This window comes from Salvia miltiorrhiza, chromosome 4 (assembly GCF_028751815.1).
Source record: "Salvia miltiorrhiza cultivar Shanhuang (shh) chromosome 4, IMPLAD_Smil_shh, whole genome shotgun sequence".
NCBI lineage: Eukaryota > Viridiplantae > Streptophyta > Magnoliopsida > Lamiales > Lamiaceae > Salvia > Salvia miltiorrhiza.
This window is the reverse complement of record NC_080390.1, coordinates 53,574,861-53,594,700: the sequence shown is the minus strand read 5'-3', so window position 1 is coordinate 53,594,700 and position 19,840 is coordinate 53,574,861. Positions and strand designations below refer to the sequence as shown.

Sequence of the window (19,840 nt, the reverse complement as noted above, 5' to 3'; positions counted from 1 at the left end):
CTTTAAATTATTATTATTATTTTTTTCCTTACAAAATAGAATTTGATTCATACTTATTCGGTTATTCCTCATTTTTTCTATAAATGAGGGATAATATTAATCACACAAAAAATGATGGGAAAGTATTAGTTTGATGGGAAAATATTTTTATTGTAATTGTGGAGAAAAGTTTATTTATTTAATAGTATCCGTTAGTGGTAGTTACAAATAGTCATACAGAGTCCACCTACCCAAACGCCACCTGCAATTCCCCGCAGCTGAGCTCCGCCATGACGTCATCTTCCTCCTCCTCCTCCCCTTCATTCGTATCTCGTTTCTGCTCATCGGCGCTTCGCTCCAGGCCTCTCTCGCCGCCTACGGACACCGCCGTTCACTCGAGCTCCGACCAAGGCCTCGTTCGCCGCCTAGGCGTATTCGATTTGATTCTACTCGGCATCGGCGCATCTATCGGCGCCGGAATATTCGTCGTCACCGGAACCGTTGCTCGCGACGCTGGTCCTGGTCAGGATTTTTGTAATTGCGTGTTCCGTTTATTTAGCTTAGCGGTCTTTGATTGATAGGCCACATTCTGTTTCCGTGATAATTATTAGGGGACAAGCTATGATTTAGTATTCGTGTTTAATTTTAATTGGGTACAAATAATCTTCAGAATCTGATGGTCGATTAATGTACATCTCACTGGCAGTTCTACACTCTAGTTCTTTACACTGCTTGATGAGAGTAGAGAGTGGAGTAATCTGCTTTGGTATTCTGCTTGAGAGTAGACTAGCTTTCTTAATAGGAGGTTGTGGCAGAATTCGGAAAGAATTTATCGAGGAGATTATGCTTAGTAGAGCAACATTATTGGAATTAGTATCCTAGATGGGTTGGACGGATTCCCTTAATTACGGGCTACTTTTATATGGGTTTTAGAACTCATTTTTCCTCTGTTTCTGCAAGTCAACGATCATTTTCTTTACAACGTTTGGTGATTGACATTTGCGGGTGGAATATTTGGAAGCAGGCTTCTGTTCAAAGAATGTTTATTAGCTTTCTATCTAAAGAATTTATAAGATGTCTTTAGATTATGAGTTAACCTTTGAGGTATTTATCTGATATTTCCTCCTATGTTTTTTGCGATGTGACCACATTGTCATTTGACAAACATTTTACATCACCTTAAAGAGGTTCCATTCTTTTGATTTCCAATGCAGGAGTGACAATTAGTTTCATCATAGCAGGGGCATCTTGTGTGCTCAATGCACTCTGCTATGCTGAACTAGCTTCTCGCTTTCCGGCTGTTGTTGGGGGAGCATATCTTTATACATACTCAGCATTCAATGAGCTTACAGCTTTTCTTGTGTTTGCTCAGTTGATGCTTGACTATCATATTGGGGCTGCTAGCATAGCTCGTAGCCTAGCAAGCTATGTAGTTACTGTCCTAGAGTTGATTCCCTTCCTCAAGGATAACATTCCTAGTTGGGTTGGGCATGGAGAAGAAGTTTTTGGAGCTTTATCTATTAACGTATTAGCTCCTATCCTCCTCGTGCTTCTGACCATAGTTTTGTGTCGCGGTGTTGGAGAGTCCTCAGTGCTGAACTCAGTCATGACAGTGACAAAGGTTGTCTACACACCTGAATTTATTTTATTTTATTTTATATAAAAGATGAGCTAGCTGCAGAAAGCTATATTGAGTCCTATTAATTAATAGAATGGCAGATGGCATATTTATATACAAAATCGATGAATGTGACCGACCTAAAGTAAGACTTTTTAAGATTATGACATTTTTCTCTAAGCCTCCAAGATTTTGTTGAGAATGATTGGGAAGAGTTAGTACCAATGTTAAATGTTAACTTGAATTGTCCTCCCGGACTAAATTGGTTTAATTCTGAGATTATGTTTCATCTGTTCTCTTTGTAAGTAATTCTAGTGACTCCCCATCTGGGTTTATAGGTAGAGACATGGATGTGTACTCTGTTTAGTAGAATTAAGAAAATAGCAACCAAATTGGCATTGTGTATAGATATCTTAAATGTTTCTAAAAGATGTATAGTCTGCTTCACTTTGGTGCTTCTTCTGTCAATCTTTGTGGTGCTTATTTATAAAAATCTAACTTTAAATATAGTAATATGATGGGCCTCATATGAGACTTTTTGCAGGTTCTCATTGTTATTTTTGTCATCATTGTTGGAGCATTTGAGGTTGATGTCTCAAATTGGACTCCTTTTGCCCCAAATGGTGTGCAGTCCATATTGACTGGATCAACTGTGGTCTTCTTTTCTTATGTTGGATTTGACGCAGTTGCTAATTCTGCTGAGGAATCCAAGAGACCCCAGGTATGCAAAAGGGAGATAAATTGACACCAATTTTTACTTACATTTGTTGGTATGGGAGGCTCTCAATACTTCATAACTAATTCCTACTGCATCAACTTGATGTTGCAGAGGGACCTACCTCTCGGCATAATTGGTAGCCTCCTGGTCTGTATTGTATTGTATGTTGGTGTCTGCTTAGTAATTACTGGAATGGTCCCATACCAATATCTCGGGGAAGATGCTCCTTTGGCGGAAGCTTTTACTTCAAGGGGATTGAAATATGTCTCTGTGTTAATTAGCTTTGGCGCTGTTGCTGGGCTTACAACGACGCTTCTGGTTGGGCTTTATGTTCAGGTGATTCGCTCGTTCCTTTTACCTCAATAAATGACGTGTCTTCGTCCAGCTATGGCCTATAACTCATAGCTTGATTATATTTGGCAGTCACGGCTATATCTTGGACTTGGAAGGGATGGTTTACTACCAGCCATATTTGCTAAAGTACACCCAACGCAACATACCCCGATTCATTCTCAAGTTTGGGTTGGTCTAGTTGCCATCATCTTGTCCGGACTTCTTAACGTGGAAGTGCTCTCGCATATTCTGTCAGTTGGAACCTTGGTATGATGTGCTTGGACACAGATACTTCACAAGCTTTTTATAGAAACACAAATTATTAGACTGTCTAACTAAGACGGTGATTCGTTTCAGACGGGGTATTCAGTGGTTTCAGCATGCGTGGTAACCCTTCGCTGGAAGGATAAGAGCTCGAGTCAGATATCCAGCAAGAGAATTTCTGGGAGAGGAGAAGGCATCATCTGTCTCTGCACAATTGCCTGCTCCGGTTTTGCTGCTGGTGCCCTCTTTCGTATCGAAGCTTCATTCATATTCATAACTTTAGCTGCTGTAATTGCAGTCTTGTCTGCTGCAGCTCTCTATCTACGACAAGTAAGTCATTTCCAATCCCACATATCATACTAGGATCAATGAAGTTGCTTGGTTTGTTTAGCAAACTGTATCGCTGTTTCCAGGTGTACGTAGATCCACCGGGTTTTTCGTGTCCCGGAGTTCCTATTGTTCCATGTGTCAGCATTTTCGTCAACATTTTCTTGTTCGCTCAGGTAATTGAGATCCATCAAGTTGTAAATTAGGTTTGTAGCATGAGTGTGTGCTGATTGATCTTATATTGTGCAGCTGCACTACGAAGCATGGGTGAGATTTATAGTGTTGGGCATAGTTACAATCGGCATCTATGCGTTTTATGGTCAGTATCATGCAGATCCTCTAAGCTCCTCTGCCTCTACTGTTTACCACCGGGCACCTACTGAAGAAGCGCCCTAGTTATTTATTCTAGGGTTAATATTGTTTCATGTCCCGAACTTCCGGTGTTTTTTTATAAAATGTCTCGAACTTTCATTTTCTCCTAAAAAATCCCGAATTTTCAGCGTTTTCCAATAATGGCGGTTCCCAGAATATTTCATTCGGCGAGATAAGTCATCTTTCCGTCACTGAATTTTACATAGCAAAACATTTTATGGAAACGCTGAAAGTTCGAGATTTTTTAGGAGAAAACGAAGATTCGGGATATTTTATGAAAAACGTTGAAAGTTCGGAACATAAGATACTATTAACCCCTCTATTTTGATGACTCCCGTGTTGTAATATTTGTACTTGATAATTTATTTTTCTGCTTCCATATAATGCATAAATGCAATCATGTGAAAATACGTAATAGAGACTGGGATTAGTGTAGACGTATATGTATTCAAATGGTTTACATTATTTAACGTGGCAGGGGAAATACAAGATCATGCTTCGATATCATGCCGTTTCGTATGATTAATTAATATTTTTAAAACCTTAATTGGAGATTTTATTAAATTTTTAATTTAAAATTAATACTCCACTAATTGTAAATTAGTGATCACTGATTAATTTCTTAATAATTAATTAAGTTATGCCGATGAGTCGATGACTATAGCATCAATTCTGACTGATCATATAAATACAAAATTCTTTTTGAGCAACCAAAACTATGATGGGACAGCAGAAGACAGAAATATAACATGCACCAAAACCAGATGTAATTCTTTTTCAAAGATCATATAACTACTGTTTCAAAAAAAAGATCATATAACTACAATGTCAGCATAGAAATAATCCAAAACCAAAAAAAAAAAAAAAGAAGCAAGGAGCAGTGGTTGTTATTTGAGAAAGATATGGTAGTAAATGGTTGATGAAGAGGAGTAATGGTTGATGAAGAGGAGTTTTCAGATGGACAAGTCGTTGTGGTGCTGCTCGAGGTTTCTTAGAACAATACGCGCGAAAATCTTAGCTTCGATTGGAGCACCAGCAGCTGCTGCTGCTACGCGGAGCACTCGTGAAGCTGCGCTCTTCTGGAGAAGGCCAACATGGTGCATTGCATTCTTGCTTCCAGGAATCGTGAACTGCACAACGTCAACAACTAATTCAGATCAACTGCTATGGAGAATTAGGAAGATGAAGATCGCGTTGTTCATCTACCTGAAGGAGAGCAAATGCAGCACACGACTTCAGGGTAGGGGAAGGATTTCGCAGCATGGTAACGAATCTTCCGATCTCGGATCCGCTGACCACCCAACCAAAATGTCATCAAACATGACATAGAGAAAAGAAAATTGGTGCATTTTGAGTTGAAAAAAGTTTACACACAGAAACACAAACACAGAGCAAGAATTTGAAAATCTTGGAGTTGTATGTACCTTTGTTATGCATAAAGGCTAGTCATCTAATCTCTTGACACAAATTTCCAACTATTTGGAGTTATTGTAAGAGTTTCTACAAAAGGGGTGTCTAATGCATCCAAGTGCCATATATTTATACATTCAGGGGACTAGGGGGCGTTTACTTTGAAGGATTTGTCTTGATAGATAAAAATAGTAAGACTAATCCCTTGTTTACTTCGATGGATTGAAACTTTGGGATTTCACAAGGCCCTTGGTTATTTCTATCGTTAAAGCTAGTTTTGCTTGATTCATATCCAATGAAAATTGTGGGATTGGAGAAATCCTACTCTTGAGAATGCATATAATCAATCGTGCAAAGTAAACGCTCCCTCAAAGGTTAAATAGTATTTATTGCATCATGATGATTGGCAAATTGAGAACTGAGAAGGAGATTGAGAGTGCACCTGCATCTCAGATGGCCTGCTTCTTGAATGCGAGCTGATTCAGTTATTTGCGTCAGTGCGGCAGGGGCTAACGATGCGGCAGCTGCTGAAAACGCTTGAAGGTCAGAGAACGTCATCACGAAAGTTTCAATGTTTCTCATGGCCATTCTTCTCGAACTGTCTAAGTTCACATTCTTGGAAATGCTTTGTGTTCCCGAGAGGGCAATTTCATCCGTTCTGCATAATTGTATTCAGAAAGTATTAAACATAATTTGCAGTTATAAATCTCCTATTCAAAGACTTCAACATAGTTATACACCTTTCCTATCCAGACAAAATTAAAGGAGTCGAGGAAGAGACGAATCCCGATTAAATTGTATACCTTCCATCAAACATGTAGGCCAGTGCAAGTGCAGACATGAAGCGTGCCATTTTCGATACAGATGAAGAGCAAAGATGGACTAGAGCAGGAACTCCCCCTTCCTCCACAATGCGTAGAGCATTACCGGGATTGAAAGCAAGATTCCAAAGAGCTCCTGCAGCGGTCTCATGCACGTCCTGAGAGTCAAAACACACTAATTTAGTAAGAAATCAAGGCCACATGAGTGGTCAACGGCATCATAAGGATTCATTCCATGCCATGAATGGTCAAATTAAAGTAGCTACCAACCTAGAATACTTCGACACAAATGGAATATGAATTAGCAAAATCTCTGAAGGCATGGCCGGTAGTTATGTGGATTTCCATGTTCGACATTTGAACTAATGTAAGAGAAGAAACATCGTGAAGATTTAACCAAAGAGTACGTAATAACAGTTTCTTATGATGTCCATGGTGATACAAGAAAACCTTATGTGGAGAGGTTATTAACAACTAACAAGTAAGAGAAAAGCCTAAAGAGGAAACATTTCTATCATATAACTCATCCCTAATGTTGTTTTCCTCATAATTCTGCTCATAAATTGGACATCGATAATTATCGTGTGGGAAGTCATCGAAAATTTGTTGTCCAAAGGTAGTTGCTTAATGTGACATGCAATCTCGGAACGTGGAGTTGTGATGTTGGGATCTTGGGTAGAGACAGGTGGTACTTTAGTAGGTGTATTAACTCCCCAAATGGTGAAAGAATCCTTGTATTTTAGGGAGAAAAAAATAATCAATAATTATAAATGTTGTATATGAAACTCACCAACTTCTATCATCTATTTGATTTCTGTTGAAATATTCACATAACACACAAAACATGTTATCTTATGACTAGACTTACTAGAAATGACTAACATAAGCAGGCATACTAAAAAGTTGAATGTGTAAACCTCACTAAGATATGAATTTAGGTTTTGGTCATTCATAAAAGCAAGCTGATGTCACATGGAAAACTAAATAGACCAACAAATTGAAGGCCGCGAGTAAACATACCTCAGCATCTGATCGAGCTAGCGCTATTAGTGGAGGTACGCCTCCTTCACGACCAATAGCAATGCTATTACAAAAGTAAAAGATGACGAATAAATTACTTGAGAAGAACTTATAAAATAAACACATTTAATTATTTAGGACACATGATTGAACATCGCATTTTAAATATAACCAATGCCCTCTAATTAGTGATATTCCTCCCATTATAAAGTCGGAGAAAAACACGCAATGATTGTATCGGAATTTATTCAGATTCTGCTTGATCTATGTTCATGACTATAGTGCCAAAAGAAGCAATGTCGCTGCAAATGGAATTCGCAGCCAAATATTATCGGCTCCTGGCAATTTTTTATTGCTTACAGCCGTAAAGATATCTACTTACAGGAGGAACTTTGCACGTAGCAGAAGTATTTTTGAATATCTATCCCAACAAAAGGTAATTATAGACAATAAATGGAAGATAGAATATAAACTACGGGGAATAACACCTACATAAACACAATGTACCATAGTCTCCTAGGTACTCACTTATTATTCTTGTAGTCATAAGTTTTCAAATGGTTTAAGGATGACAATTGAGGTAAGCTGGGAGAGAAGATGGATACAGAAGTGATATAAGTTTATACTTTAAGACGACTCAAATATGTCAATTTAGGAGAATAATTGGTAGTTATCTCATATTTAGCTATCATTTTCTTTGTCAAATGGGGATTCAGCTAACCGTTTAGGTCATTCAGGTTTTTCTCCGATTATATTGGAACTGATTGGTTAATGTCAAACAAATATCAATATCAGAAGCAGAAATATCAATAACAGAAAATTTTCGGCGCACGTACCTATTTGCTTCTGACACGGACAACCCCCAGAGAGCACCAGCAGCCCTTTCCTGGAGGCCATGAGGAGAGTTCGAGCAGGAACTTGCTAGGGCAACCTAAAACCGGACAAGAATTTAACACTCGACTTAGATGATAATTTATTTCTCTGGGCTAAAATGTGAAAGCAAGTGAGTGCACAGGTTGGATTTACATAAGCACGCTACAACTGGCATAATAAACTAAGCCAAAAAGAACGTGTGTGTGCTGACAGCAGGAGTTTGGTGTAATTTGTATTAACTTTTTTCCTTTCTTTTAATATATTTTCTAACTGAATCTGAGCAGAGAAATAAAGGGCATCCAATGAAATTGACAAAACCACAATTCCTAGAGAACTATCCTTTTATGAAATACATTAACTCAACCACTTGGGAATCTGATATCATGTGATACATTTACCAATATGGAAATGTTGATACCATAAAGAGATCCATTGGCAGTTCTGTCCATATTGCATGCAAGAGGGTAAATGGAATGAAACTCCACAATACGACAATTTGGGCTAAATTCAAAGGTGGAAGAAAAAAAATCTCCGCAGAACTAACATTAAGATCCCTTACCCATGGGTCCCACACAAGATAATCCATTATAGCATAATATAAAAAAGTAGCAAAGTATTTTAATTGACTGCCAGTTAAAAAAAGTAGGTTCAGGCTCGATTATAGGTCCTAACTATGCAAAGTTTAAGAAAGTAGGTTAAAATTTCAGGCTCGGTTTAATGCCAATTAATGCATGAACTTTGACCCAATTTGCAATTTTAATACGACCTTTGAAGCATTTCAATAATGTCACCACCATCCAATTTGTAAATAACATCACAATTTTTTTCTGGCCGATCCTAAATATGACGTGGCAATTGGAAAAATTATAGCACAAAAACGACATCATTTTATTAACTAAAAATATTTTTTTTCCCCTTTCGTCTTCCTTAAGCATTGATACGCCTTCCTAACATCAATAAAATTGGAGCACAATTTAATCAACTTCTCCACAATCTCCATTGCCTCACCAGTCTTCCCTCTCATCCTCACATTCACAACCATCTTCGATATCTCTAGGGTTTTCCTGTTACAATTTCACGCACATCTCCCCACCTTCATCATCACTAAACCAGGCTTCTCTCATCTCATCAAAAACCTCACTTTCTCAAAGAGGAACAGCCAAACCAGACCCTACCTTGAAAAGAAGTGACCTTAATAGTAAAGTACTAAAGTTGCAATCTTTTCTACAAAAAAGCTAAAAAACCTTCTTGGGCCGTGATAAGAGGGCTGGTTGATAGGTTGCTTGTGGGGTTTGATAAAATGTGAAGTTCTGCTGCAGGTTACTAGAGTTTGGGTGCGATGAGGAAATGAAGATGGGGAGTTGAGAATGGGAAGTTTTGAGGGTTTTTCCATTAACATAAGCAGTGTCATTTCTGTGCCACATAATTTTTCGAATTGGCACGTCACTTTCCAAATCGTACGAAAATTTTGGGGGTCTTACTTTTGCTACAATTTAAATGTGGTGACTTTATTGAAATGTTCCCAAAGATTGTATTAACATTGTAAATTGGGTCAAACTTCATGCATTAATTGGCAAGTAATCCTGTAAAAAAAAGTAGCAAAGTATTTTAATTGACTGAGTGCTATGTTAAGAGGTAGGTTAAAAGTTCAGGCTCGATTATAACTATGAAGGGCACACGATACTTAGCATGAAGAACACAATGAAGTGTCTAACAAGCCATAAGAGAGTAATTTCTTTTAGAAATCTTGAGGAATTTTAAGTATCAAAGTTAAATATAATTGGACGTCATATGAGTCAGTTTTCAGAAAGCATATGCAGATAATTCTTTTTATGTTAAGCTTTAAAGAAAGAACTAACACTTGGAAAATACTGAACCATAAGGTTAGTACCATATCATGCAAAGTAAGAGGGATAAAAAAAATTATATTAGCATGCTATCATAAGCATCTTTGACAGTGACAGTTATATAGCTATTACGTTCAAGTGTATAATATCCTTAAATCTAGTCAAGGGACAAAGAATTCTACCCAAAATGATATCTTTTTCAGAAATTTAATGTTACAGAGATGGAAACTTTTCAAAGACAAAATGAGGAAGCATGACTCTGTTAAAACCACTAATTAGGCGTAAAGGGAAAGAGCGAAGGAACTCTTCTAACGCTGATCGTGTTAGCTTCGCGGTCATCTTAATGACACCACAATGAAAACTTTATGGATTCCGTATCAATTAGCTTTCACATAATACATGCAGTCATCACCCCTAAAGCATTAATAAAGGGTTTCCAGAAATTATTCGATAACGTCATAAGGAAACAGAAATAATAATGTCATACCAATGCCTCAACTCCATTGGCTGCAGCAATTGCTTCTCGGTTCCGGTCATCAAATGATAAGTTCCATAATGCACCAGCAGCTTCTTGCCTAAGAATCACAAATTATTATATTTCTATTATCCTGGGATTATCTAAAAAAGGAGGTGAAAAGATAAGTCCCACTTGCACAATCTAAATATATTGGGTCATCTTACTTGACACCATCACTCGGTGAGCGAGTAAGTTGCAAAAGAGCGTCAAGAGCCCCAGATTCCTGTCCTACTGCAGCATTGTTACCATTGCTATCCCCATGGGCAGCCAAATTTGCCAATGCCCGAGCTGCCTGGACAATAAGATAGAAAGATATACGTGAGAAGCATGCAAAAAGATCTTTTTTCTGTATTGGATGGTGAATGTTAGATGAAGTTGCTAAAGTGGGATCTGAAAAATGTTTGAATGACAACTTGAAGCTTACTCAAGAAAGAAACTAGAAACTGATACACTTGAGTGGATATGATCCAGTAAGTTGCAAAATAGAAATACTAATAGTAGTGTTTAGACGAAGACTGGAAGGTAGAAACGGCTAAAATAAGGTTCTGATGACTCTCCAAGATTATAGATTATGTAATAATTGTACTCGACCACAGTTCACACCTTCAGGCACGGAATGAAAGGAACTTCTGAAAAGTGAACTCGGTACTTCAATGCCGATACTAAGTAATAACTATTCAATTAAAACGGGCAACTTACTCCTCACGGCAAAACTAGCTAAAGATGATTGACGCAAGAAAAGAAAGTAATCAAATGTGTGAAAAATACTGCCACATCAAATTCAATGTTCCTCGACAGGATCTGCCGACAATATTAAGCATGGACTGCATGAGTTTATCAGTCATTCAAAGAAAATGACTCCAGCATCAACTGAGGATTCCTTGAAATCATCATATCAATCTAAAAAGTTCATCAAAGAAATTAAATTTGTTTGTTCCTAATCTGGACACTCCGATTGTTACTAATCTCCACATTGCTGTTGTGCTTTGGATCAAGAGAAGAGAGTGCTGTAAACAGCTCACTGGGTGTATCAATCAGAATATAGCTTTTCCTAACCAACCATTACAACAACAGCCCAACAAAGAATATGATTTTCAAAAAATTGCCAAATACTCGTTGGCATTATATACAACACATATCCACCTGCTCTTGCACTCCGTCGGCCTTGCAATTGCGAGCTAGTGTCACCAAGGCATGTATACCACCGACTGAAGCAACTTCAATGCTGCATTTGTCATCTGCAGCCAAATTAGCAAGTGCACCAGCTGCACGTTCCTGAAATCAATCAAGTTATCAGCCGCAACTGAAGTATTTTATAGTACATAAGGCTTATGTTCCACTTCAGGACACTACAAAAGTGCAAATAAGATCAAACGACTGCAGAGCATACCAAGACTCCATCACCACCAGTAGACCATGACCACTTGGAGATAAGATCCACTAAAGCTTTAATTCCACCAGCTTCAGCAATGGCACCCTAAATAAATCAATAAAACATATATCACAATTCACAACTGAACAAAGAAAACTTGAAATTTAAAAAGGAAATCAAAACCCAAAATGAAACCTTGTATTCTTCACCAACAGAAAGATTCCAGAGCCCTCCTGCAGCCTCTTCAGCAACTAATTTGTTTGCAGACCTTGCAAGATTAACAATAACGCTGATGCCTCCTTCCTCCGCCACAGCTTTTGCAACCTTAGCATTCACTGCTAAGTTTGCAATAGCCTACATGCAAAATCAATATAAATCAAGCATGAACTTTGTCTTACAATATGATAATTCTTGAAGACTTGATGCATGATTATTAAAGAACCCTGTAAGAGACTGGAGTACATCAAGATAATAAGAATGATAATGGCAAATAGTTAATTGCAGACAAAAATTGGGAGCATCAATATTCTAATCCAAAAAGCACCTACACTACACTAGAAACTTTACCTTAGCAGCTTCTGACTGAAGTCCTTCCCGCCATGACCGGGCAAGGTTCAGAAGAAGGCATATGCCTTCATCACGCATAACTGCTTCAGCTCTTCCAGTGTCAATATTGGTATTTTCATCATCAAGAACGACAAATGTTGCAAGAGCTGTGGCCTGCCCTTTCTTGAACTTCCTCGTGGGCGCTCTGCATGAAACTAAGTAGTAAACTTGTACCTTGATCAAGCCAAAATTTATCCAGACCAGGTAGATTGCTCTCAGAAATACGAAGAAGCGCATAGGAAATGACCCACTCCAGCCAATTCAAGATCTCATCTAATTTTTTATCCTTCTTAGAATTCCCCCAGTGCAGAAAAACGTTCTTGTCATTCTTTGGAGTCTCGACAAATAAATTATCTATTCCTTTAAGAATGTCGGTGAAGATAGCCAGCAACACTTTACCCCTGTGGTTGTGATTAGAGACAAAGGTTGAATCCCCCTCAAGTGCCTGGCAATTTAGGGCACATAAGACCTTCAAATTAATTGAGGATGACAAGAGTCTTGAAACTATATTTGGGCTTATATCTGTTCTAGAAACATCTAACCCAATCAGGTGGGGCAGCTTACCCCAGTGTTGTGCTACCAAATTCCACTTTATATTAGTTGTTCCGGCGACTGAAAGGAAGCGAAGCGAAGCAACATTTCCTAGGGAAGTCTCGTCCACCTTCCGGCAGTCAATAAACCCAATATCAGTCAAATTCTGGCAATGCTTTGCTAGAGCATTGATAGCACCTGCATCCACTTCTTGAATACCTGAGATCCCAAGCTTTCTCAGTCGTGGGCAACAAATTGCAATTGCTTTTACAGCATCGCTGCTGATCTTCTCGCAGAAATCCGGCCCAATCTGAATGCACTCTAGTGCTTCATGTCGAGCTGCAAGCACACAGAGTGTTGCATCAGTCATGCTCCTGCAATAGTCTCCATTGATCTCGCGTAAATTCTTAGCTTGAAGAGCTATAATAGCATCAGCAGATTCAGGTCCTCGAAAACGAAGCTTCTGAAGATTCACACACATTGGAGAAAGTGATGAAGCGGCAGCAGAATCAAACTTATGCGGCCGGAGGTCCAATTCCTGCCACAAACATGGAGATTTACCAAGGATCCACCATGTCCGGCAGGTTGATGACAAACTAGCCCGGTCACGATAGTTCAAGCATGAGAAAAGCTGAATTACTGTATCATCAGGTAATCTAGTCCAATCAAGCACCTCCTTGACATCCAAAGTCGTTAGTTTCTTCAATCTCAGGGAGATCCACTTTCTCTTTGCCCCTCCTCACAACCTTCCTCCGCACTCTTCTACTCATACTTGATTCGGCCTCAGCACTCGTAAACCATCCACAACACCAGGGGATCTAAATAAGAACCTAAAAGGCAATAACAACAGATTGTATACACTCAATCCTGACACATAAAGGTTGCTAACAACCAGAGAAACAGCACCCGAATCCGGAATCACGTCTCCTCCCTCTCAATTGATCTCAACTGTTCTACCAGCAATACCACTCAGTCGAGAGCAATACAGCATTCTAACAAATCACAATGATCAACCTCAAAAAAACTCAAATCTTTCACAAACCGCTGATTAAGAAGCACATACTCGCAATAAAAGAAGCACTCCAATGAAAACCCAAATCCTGAAACTAGTGCAATCCAAAAGTTAAGCAAGCAGGAATGCCCTAATCGTGAACCTACTGACTAAATCTTCAATCAGAAGTCAGAACCTATATTTGTCTGTGATGGACGTATATCCCCAATCACAAAACGCATCAAGGTAAGAAAAAAGTCAATTGCGTTTTCCTTCCAAACCCTCTAACGTTCTTGAAAACCTCTAAATCTCCGTTCTTGGCATCAAATCTATTGCCTCCCGAAGGGAATTGTATCCACAAAAGTTCGTCTAAACCTGCATATATGTATACATATATATAATTATTATAACCTGATGCAGAACAAGATAGAGATTGTGCACAAGACGATAGCTAGCTTTTACTGATTATAATCTATATACACACATAGAGAGAGAAAGACAAAATGGGCTGAGGGTATGAGATAATTCAGCTAGTGCTACATCAAAGATGTGAGAAAAAGCAAAGACGAAGCCTCAGACCACTTGGTCAGCTCTCGCTCTCTCTCTCGATTGTGCGTTTCGATTGTGGAAAATCTAAAACCAGAGGCGATGAAATGAAAATAAATTTTATCTTTTGAGGTGGCATTCATTCACAGAGGAGATTAATGTAATGCCGGTGTGTGTAAAGATATCATCATATCATATATATACACACACACAATTTACCTCAAAAAAAAAAAAAAAAAAAAATCATATATACACTGATACACACAACTCATCGCGTGTGCGTCTTACTCGTGTTTATGATGTAAGTAACTTTTCCAACTTCTGATTATTAATTTTTAGTATTTTTTTGGCCCTCAAATATGAGAATAGCTTCGTGAGGACATATTGTAGCATCATGCAAAACTTCACAAATTTGAAAAATTATCTATCAAATATATCTATTTTCTAAATCTTCCACATTCTACATCCATTCACTTTTATCTTTGTTTGGTATAGATGATGAGAACGTATGTGAGTGTTGCAGATAATAGTAAAAAAATTGTAACAGTGATTATACTATAATTTGTATCGTGATTAATATTTGTATTCTATTTAACTTTATTTATTTTGACAAAGCATCATGCGTTGAACGCATATAGTCATTGTATAGAGTTATGCACATATATGGGATGAGTGCTTTATTTGTTTATTTGTTTTTATTTTATCTTGTTTATATTAATATACTATCGGAATGTTGACAATTCATGTACTTTTACGATTCATGTGAATGAAATGTCAAGTTCATACAAGTACAACCTATTCATGCCGGCATAAACCAATTATGTCGCTGGTATGATTGGTTATGTCGGTGGTATAATATATAGATTATGCTTAAATCCACACTCATAAGATATGAATTATCATAACAAATCAACAATAGTTTCATAAATGTTTTTTTCGATAGCAAAATCGAGGGAAGTATAAAGATAGAGTAATAGTAAATTATGTTTTATCATTGGTAGGAAATCAATGAGATTTCATCTACCCCATGTGTGTATCAATCGACATCTTGAATTTATAAATTATTTTTGTCAGATTCTGTCAGCCCATGCAATTCCCTCACTCAGATATTGTACAACGACAGACACGTGAATGAAAAATAATTTATTTTAAAATACAAATAGACGTGTAGCGTAGTGAATTGAAAAAGTTGGTATATTTACAATTTCACAAAATTGGGTATTTTTACATAATACCACATATGGTCAAGAGCTTTTTGATAGGTAAGTGAGCTCAAGTTATTTTTGTGTGTTAATCCATAAAAATACCTATTCTTGATAATGTGTGTACGGAAATTATCTTGATGCAAACATGCAGAATTTATTTATGTTTGGAGTGAAGAGAAAAAAAATAATAAATGTTAGATACTAGTATATTTTACATGAAAATCATATTTCTATATAATATAATTAAATTTGTACTTATGTTATGGTTTGTCATAAAGCAGTCAATTAAATGGATTTGTTGATCGGCAAATGGATTTGTCGCGATGGTGAATATATCACTCATATACATTTTTCATCTAGGAGTTATGGGATTTTTGGCTAAATTTACAAGCTTCTTAATTATAGTTTAAAAATCTATAAGCTCTTAAAAAATATTTGACTAAAATAAAAACCTAAACAACTTATATGCAGGTGAGAAAAGACAATGAAGATCCTCATCGACGTGGGTTGATTATTGTTAGACCTCAATTAATTGATGGGATGAATACTGAGTTATACTGTGTCTATAAAAAGTAGATCGTTTTTACCATTTTGAAACGTCCACAAAAATTAAGCTATTTTTATTTATGGACACATGATGGGTTTATTTTTCCACTCACAATACAATTAATTTCATTCATTTTAGAAATATTTTTTATAAATGAAGAGAGTATAAAAAGTGCACAAATTTAGGCCCACGGATCTTCAAGGGCTCGGAGCATTCTTGGATTCATTGATAATCTATTTAATGAACATAAAAAAATTATTGATAAAAAAGTAAATTAATTAATCTTAGCTAATTCGAAACAAAGAATAAATCGAGAAATGCTCTCGGTTTGGGCTTTTGATATTTCAATATTTAATAGTCTATTTTCCATAAGCCCACGTCTATAAAAGGAGCCCATCTCTAAAACTTGAGGGAATTTTTTTTATGATTTAGAGTATAAATATAAATAAAACTCAATAACATTCTATAGATGGCCCAGGCTTTTCACTGGTCAGTGGGATAGTTTGAACAAAGTTATGTTTAATCTTTAATTTATTCGAATATATGAATTAATACTCATAAGTCATAAAGCTCCTATTGTGTTTATCTTTTTTTTTTTGGGTTTAATATTGATTCTATATAAAATTTAAAATCCTAACAAAAAGAAATTCAAATAAAGGACAATGAATTTGTTAGGATTCATTTTCTTTGTGATTGAATCTTCAATCCGTATGATATCGCTTAATAATATATATGTTCGGTTTTTCTTCTAAAAGAATTATAAATGGATTTGAATAGTAGTTTTTATATATTTTTTTTAAATAATCAATCATTGAATATTAAAGATATGTGATATGTCTACGGTTTTAAAACAATTAGATTTGTTCTCCGTGCGATGCACGGAAAATATTTATATTTTTTAAATTTTAAATTACATGGAGGGTGTATGTAAGAAACTTAAAATTATATAAATGATGCAAATGTGTAAGAAACCTAAAACTATAAATTTTTATATTACTATAGCAAATATATATATTTAAATATGACCCACTTGTTAAATCTTTTGAAAATTTACTTATTTTTAATTTCATAACTTTTACCTTATTGTAAAATATTTAAACGAAAATATGTGAATGGAAGATTAGCGGAGGTCCTCCAAAAAAAAGTCGTGGCAATTAAGTGGGTTAAGGCGATTATTATTTATTTTTTTGACACAATTAATTAATGATATTAACGATTAATTTGAATTTGGAATAAATTATGACTTTAATTTTTTATTTTTTTTGTAATTACAAAATTGTCATTCAAATCATTTGAAATCTTCAAATACAAATCACCCTCTTAATATATTGTAGATTATAAATGACTCCACTTAAATTTATCAATTTTCTTTTGCCTTTTTCTGAATTATAGTTTATCGATTATTTGCTTTTAGAATAATTATTTTATTTTCAAAATTTAATAGTGAATTTATTGAGGCCCGATAATTATTCTTCTTATTTATAGATGTCATTATTCATGTTTATCAAGAAAAGGTTAATCTCAGCAAATTCGAACTTAAAATCCAAGGAAATAAAAATCTCTTGTTGAGCAGAATACACACAAAAGGAAATTGTGGAATTTAAAAAACAACAAAAATTGAGAAAAAGGAATATATAATATAGGTAGAGATTGACAAGATTTGACAGATGAGATTTAACTTCAAAACAGAATACTATTGACTTGGTCACTTTCCCAACAAAATCTATAAAGATTTTGGCCCAAAATCATCGGAAAAACAAACCGTTTTTTCCTCCGCAACCGCTCACTTTCCGGCAGCCGCTGCAACACCTCTTCAGGTTTATTTTTTCATCATCATCGTCATCATCATTGTGACTTCAACTCTCTGTGTGTATGTGTATGTGTGTGTGTGTTTCTTTTTCTCTTTTCCTTTTTTTTTCTGTGAATTTTTTGTATGATGGTTTTCTTGTACGTTTATTTCAAATTCTTTTTAGTCTCCATATCTATGAATGCTGTTCATAAAAGGGGTTTTGATCAAACGATCAATATTTTTTTTTTCTTTTTTTCATTCAAGTGGGATTTTCTTATTTTGTTGCAGTTCTTGATATGTTGCAAGATTTAATTTTCATGATTCTTTTTTCCTTTTTGTTATTGTAGTTGTATTATTTATTTGGAAGATTTAAAACCATAAGGTTTGAACAAGCTTTCAAATGCACAATGTATGTAAACTCATAGCTTCTTTTCCATTTTGCGTATTTTTTGAAAAGAAATCAATTTATATTATGCTATTGAACTGCTGATATAATATGGTAATGAGCAAATTATCCATTTCTACTGTGCTGCAGATTCTCTGCATTCATATGCTCAATGTGATTAGAATTGAGTAACAATGAAGGAAAATATGGATGATTTTGCAAAATCCCTTGAATCTGAGCTTATGAACTATTCAACTGATTACGAAGATGAGAAAATCCATGAGAATTCTGAGGCAGTTGAGGCAGAGCACTCTGATGCTACTGAGTGCTCTACCTCATTTGATGACTCCGATTGTGGAGGCGTTGATGCCTCGGGCGAGGCTGAAGTTTTGTCGGATTTTGGTGCTGCTGCTGCATCCGGGAACTTGCTCGTGAAGAGGTACTTGTAACTTTGATTTTGGCATCTGAGATTCAAGATGATGATGATGATGATCATGCTTGTTGCTCTTGAAACTTAGGAGGAAGCTGTCGCCTCATTGGAGGGCGTTTATCCACCCTCTCATGTGGCGTTGCAAATGGGTCGAGCTGCAAATGAGCAAGCTCGGTGCAGAGGCCCGAGCATACGAGAGGAAGCTGCAGGGGTCTGCAGCAAGCGAGGGGGTCGTGTGGAGGAAGAGGAGACGAAGGGCTGAAGCAACAAACGACGTGGCAGCCTACATGTCGAGCCACAACCTCTTCTCCTACTATGGTGGTGCACACACACTCTTCAATCTGTGGTATCATCACTTGATCAAGTCATGTGCTGATGCATTGCATTTTTTACAGAAAATAGGATTGCTCACAAGGTGTTGAAGACTCATCCTGCAGGTGAGAAACCAAAACAAGAACAAGAACAAAAAGAAGAATTCTCTTTGTTTAGTTTGAATGAATCTAAGAGTTTCTCCTTTCCTCTGTTTCAAATTTATGAATGTTGAGTTGGTACGCGCGAGGATCTTGATGAGCTGGGAAACGACGAGGGGGGAGAGCACGACAAGGCGTTGGAGGAGATTCTCAGGAAGCTTGAAGCTCTGCAATGGCGAGTGCGTAAGCTGAAGAGCAGAGTAGTCGAATACGAAAAGGAGGAAGAGGAAGAGGAAGAGGAAGAAGATAAGTTGGCTTGGGTGCAGAGTGGTGCTCATCCAAGTCCAACCACCACGCGCCGCCGTATGCCGGTGACAACTAACTACATAGCGTCTCAGCTTCTAGCAGAGTATAATTTGGGCGGCGTGCTCTTGCCGGGAGCCACTCATCATCACCCTGCTCCACAAAATGTGAGTTTTTTCTTGCACCAGAAATCATCATAACTCAGAGAATGATGGTGGTGATGATGTGCAGGAGCTAGTGGAAGACGAAGAAGAAGATGAAGATGATGTGCTGATTGACAATCACAGGGTGAGAGAGGAGCTGCGTTACTTCAAGAGAGTGAAGAAGGCTCACTCAGCACAGCCTCGTGGGAGAAGGAAATAATGTGTTTTCTTCATTCATTATTGGTACATAGTTTTTGGATATTTGTTTAGAGGAATTTTGTATAGTGGTATATAGAATGTTAAATGCAAGACTTTGGTTTTTATGGATTGGTGACTTACTTTTTTCTGTTTGAGAAGGAGAAGAAGCTTTTCTGAATTCTAGTTTTAAATTCCAAGATCAAAGAAAAGTATGCATTGGGAATTAGGCAAGTTTCAACCTTTGCTAAGGAAATGAAGTGGGGTTTTTTTTTTTCTCAAAAATAA

General features: G+C 36.8%; 3 protein-coding genes across 4 annotated transcripts; 2 read left to right on the top strand and 1 right to left on the bottom strand.

Annotated features, from left to right (window-relative positions):
* Nucleotides 1-269: 269 nt before the first annotated feature.
* LOC131020603 (cationic amino acid transporter 9, chloroplastic-like) lies at nucleotides 270-4,118 on the top strand. Its single transcript, XM_057949522.1, has 8 exons — nucleotides 270-501; nucleotides 1,194-1,600; nucleotides 2,142-2,318; nucleotides 2,427-2,651; nucleotides 2,739-2,915; nucleotides 3,006-3,242; nucleotides 3,326-3,415; nucleotides 3,489-4,118. Exons 1-8 carry the CDS (start codon nucleotides 270-272, stop codon nucleotides 3,633-3,635), a joined length of 1,692 nt encoding a protein of 563 aa, XP_057805505.1. The 3' UTR covers nucleotides 3,636-4,118.
* A 238-nt stretch (nucleotides 4,119-4,356) lies between these two features.
* Nucleotides 4,357-14,332, bottom strand: LOC131020602 (protein ARABIDILLO 1-like). Its single transcript, XM_057949521.1, is given in 14 exon segments — nucleotides 4,357-4,741; nucleotides 4,818-4,902; nucleotides 5,464-5,679; nucleotides 5,825-6,000; nucleotides 6,863-6,926; nucleotides 7,699-7,793; nucleotides 10,070-10,157; nucleotides 10,264-10,391; nucleotides 11,243-11,374; nucleotides 11,490-11,576; nucleotides 11,667-11,825; nucleotides 12,039-12,191; nucleotides 12,193-13,291; nucleotides 13,293-14,332. Coding segments are annotated over 14 exon segments (2,745 nt in total). The 5' UTR covers nucleotides 13,379-14,332; the 3' UTR covers nucleotides 4,357-4,564.
* Nucleotides 14,333-17,562: 3,230 nt separating this feature from the next.
* Nucleotides 17,563-19,825, top strand: LOC131020601 (uncharacterized). Of its 2 annotated transcripts, none has more exons than XM_057949518.1 (6): nucleotides 17,563-17,714; nucleotides 18,222-18,510; nucleotides 18,590-18,822; nucleotides 18,897-18,938; nucleotides 19,047-19,381; nucleotides 19,446-19,825. In XM_057949518.1, the coding sequence occupies exons 2-6, from the start codon at nucleotides 18,266-18,268 to the stop codon at nucleotides 19,575-19,577; spliced, it is 987 nt and encodes a 328-aa protein (XP_057805501.1). In that variant the 5' UTR covers nucleotides 17,563-17,714; nucleotides 18,222-18,265; the 3' UTR covers nucleotides 19,578-19,825. The 2 variants fall into 2 exon arrangements, with proteins under 2 accessions (XP_057805501.1, XP_057805503.1); XM_057949520.1 differs by having other exon boundaries at nucleotides 17,577-17,714; nucleotides 18,590-18,819.
* The last annotated feature ends 15 nt before the right edge of the window (nucleotides 19,826-19,840 follow it).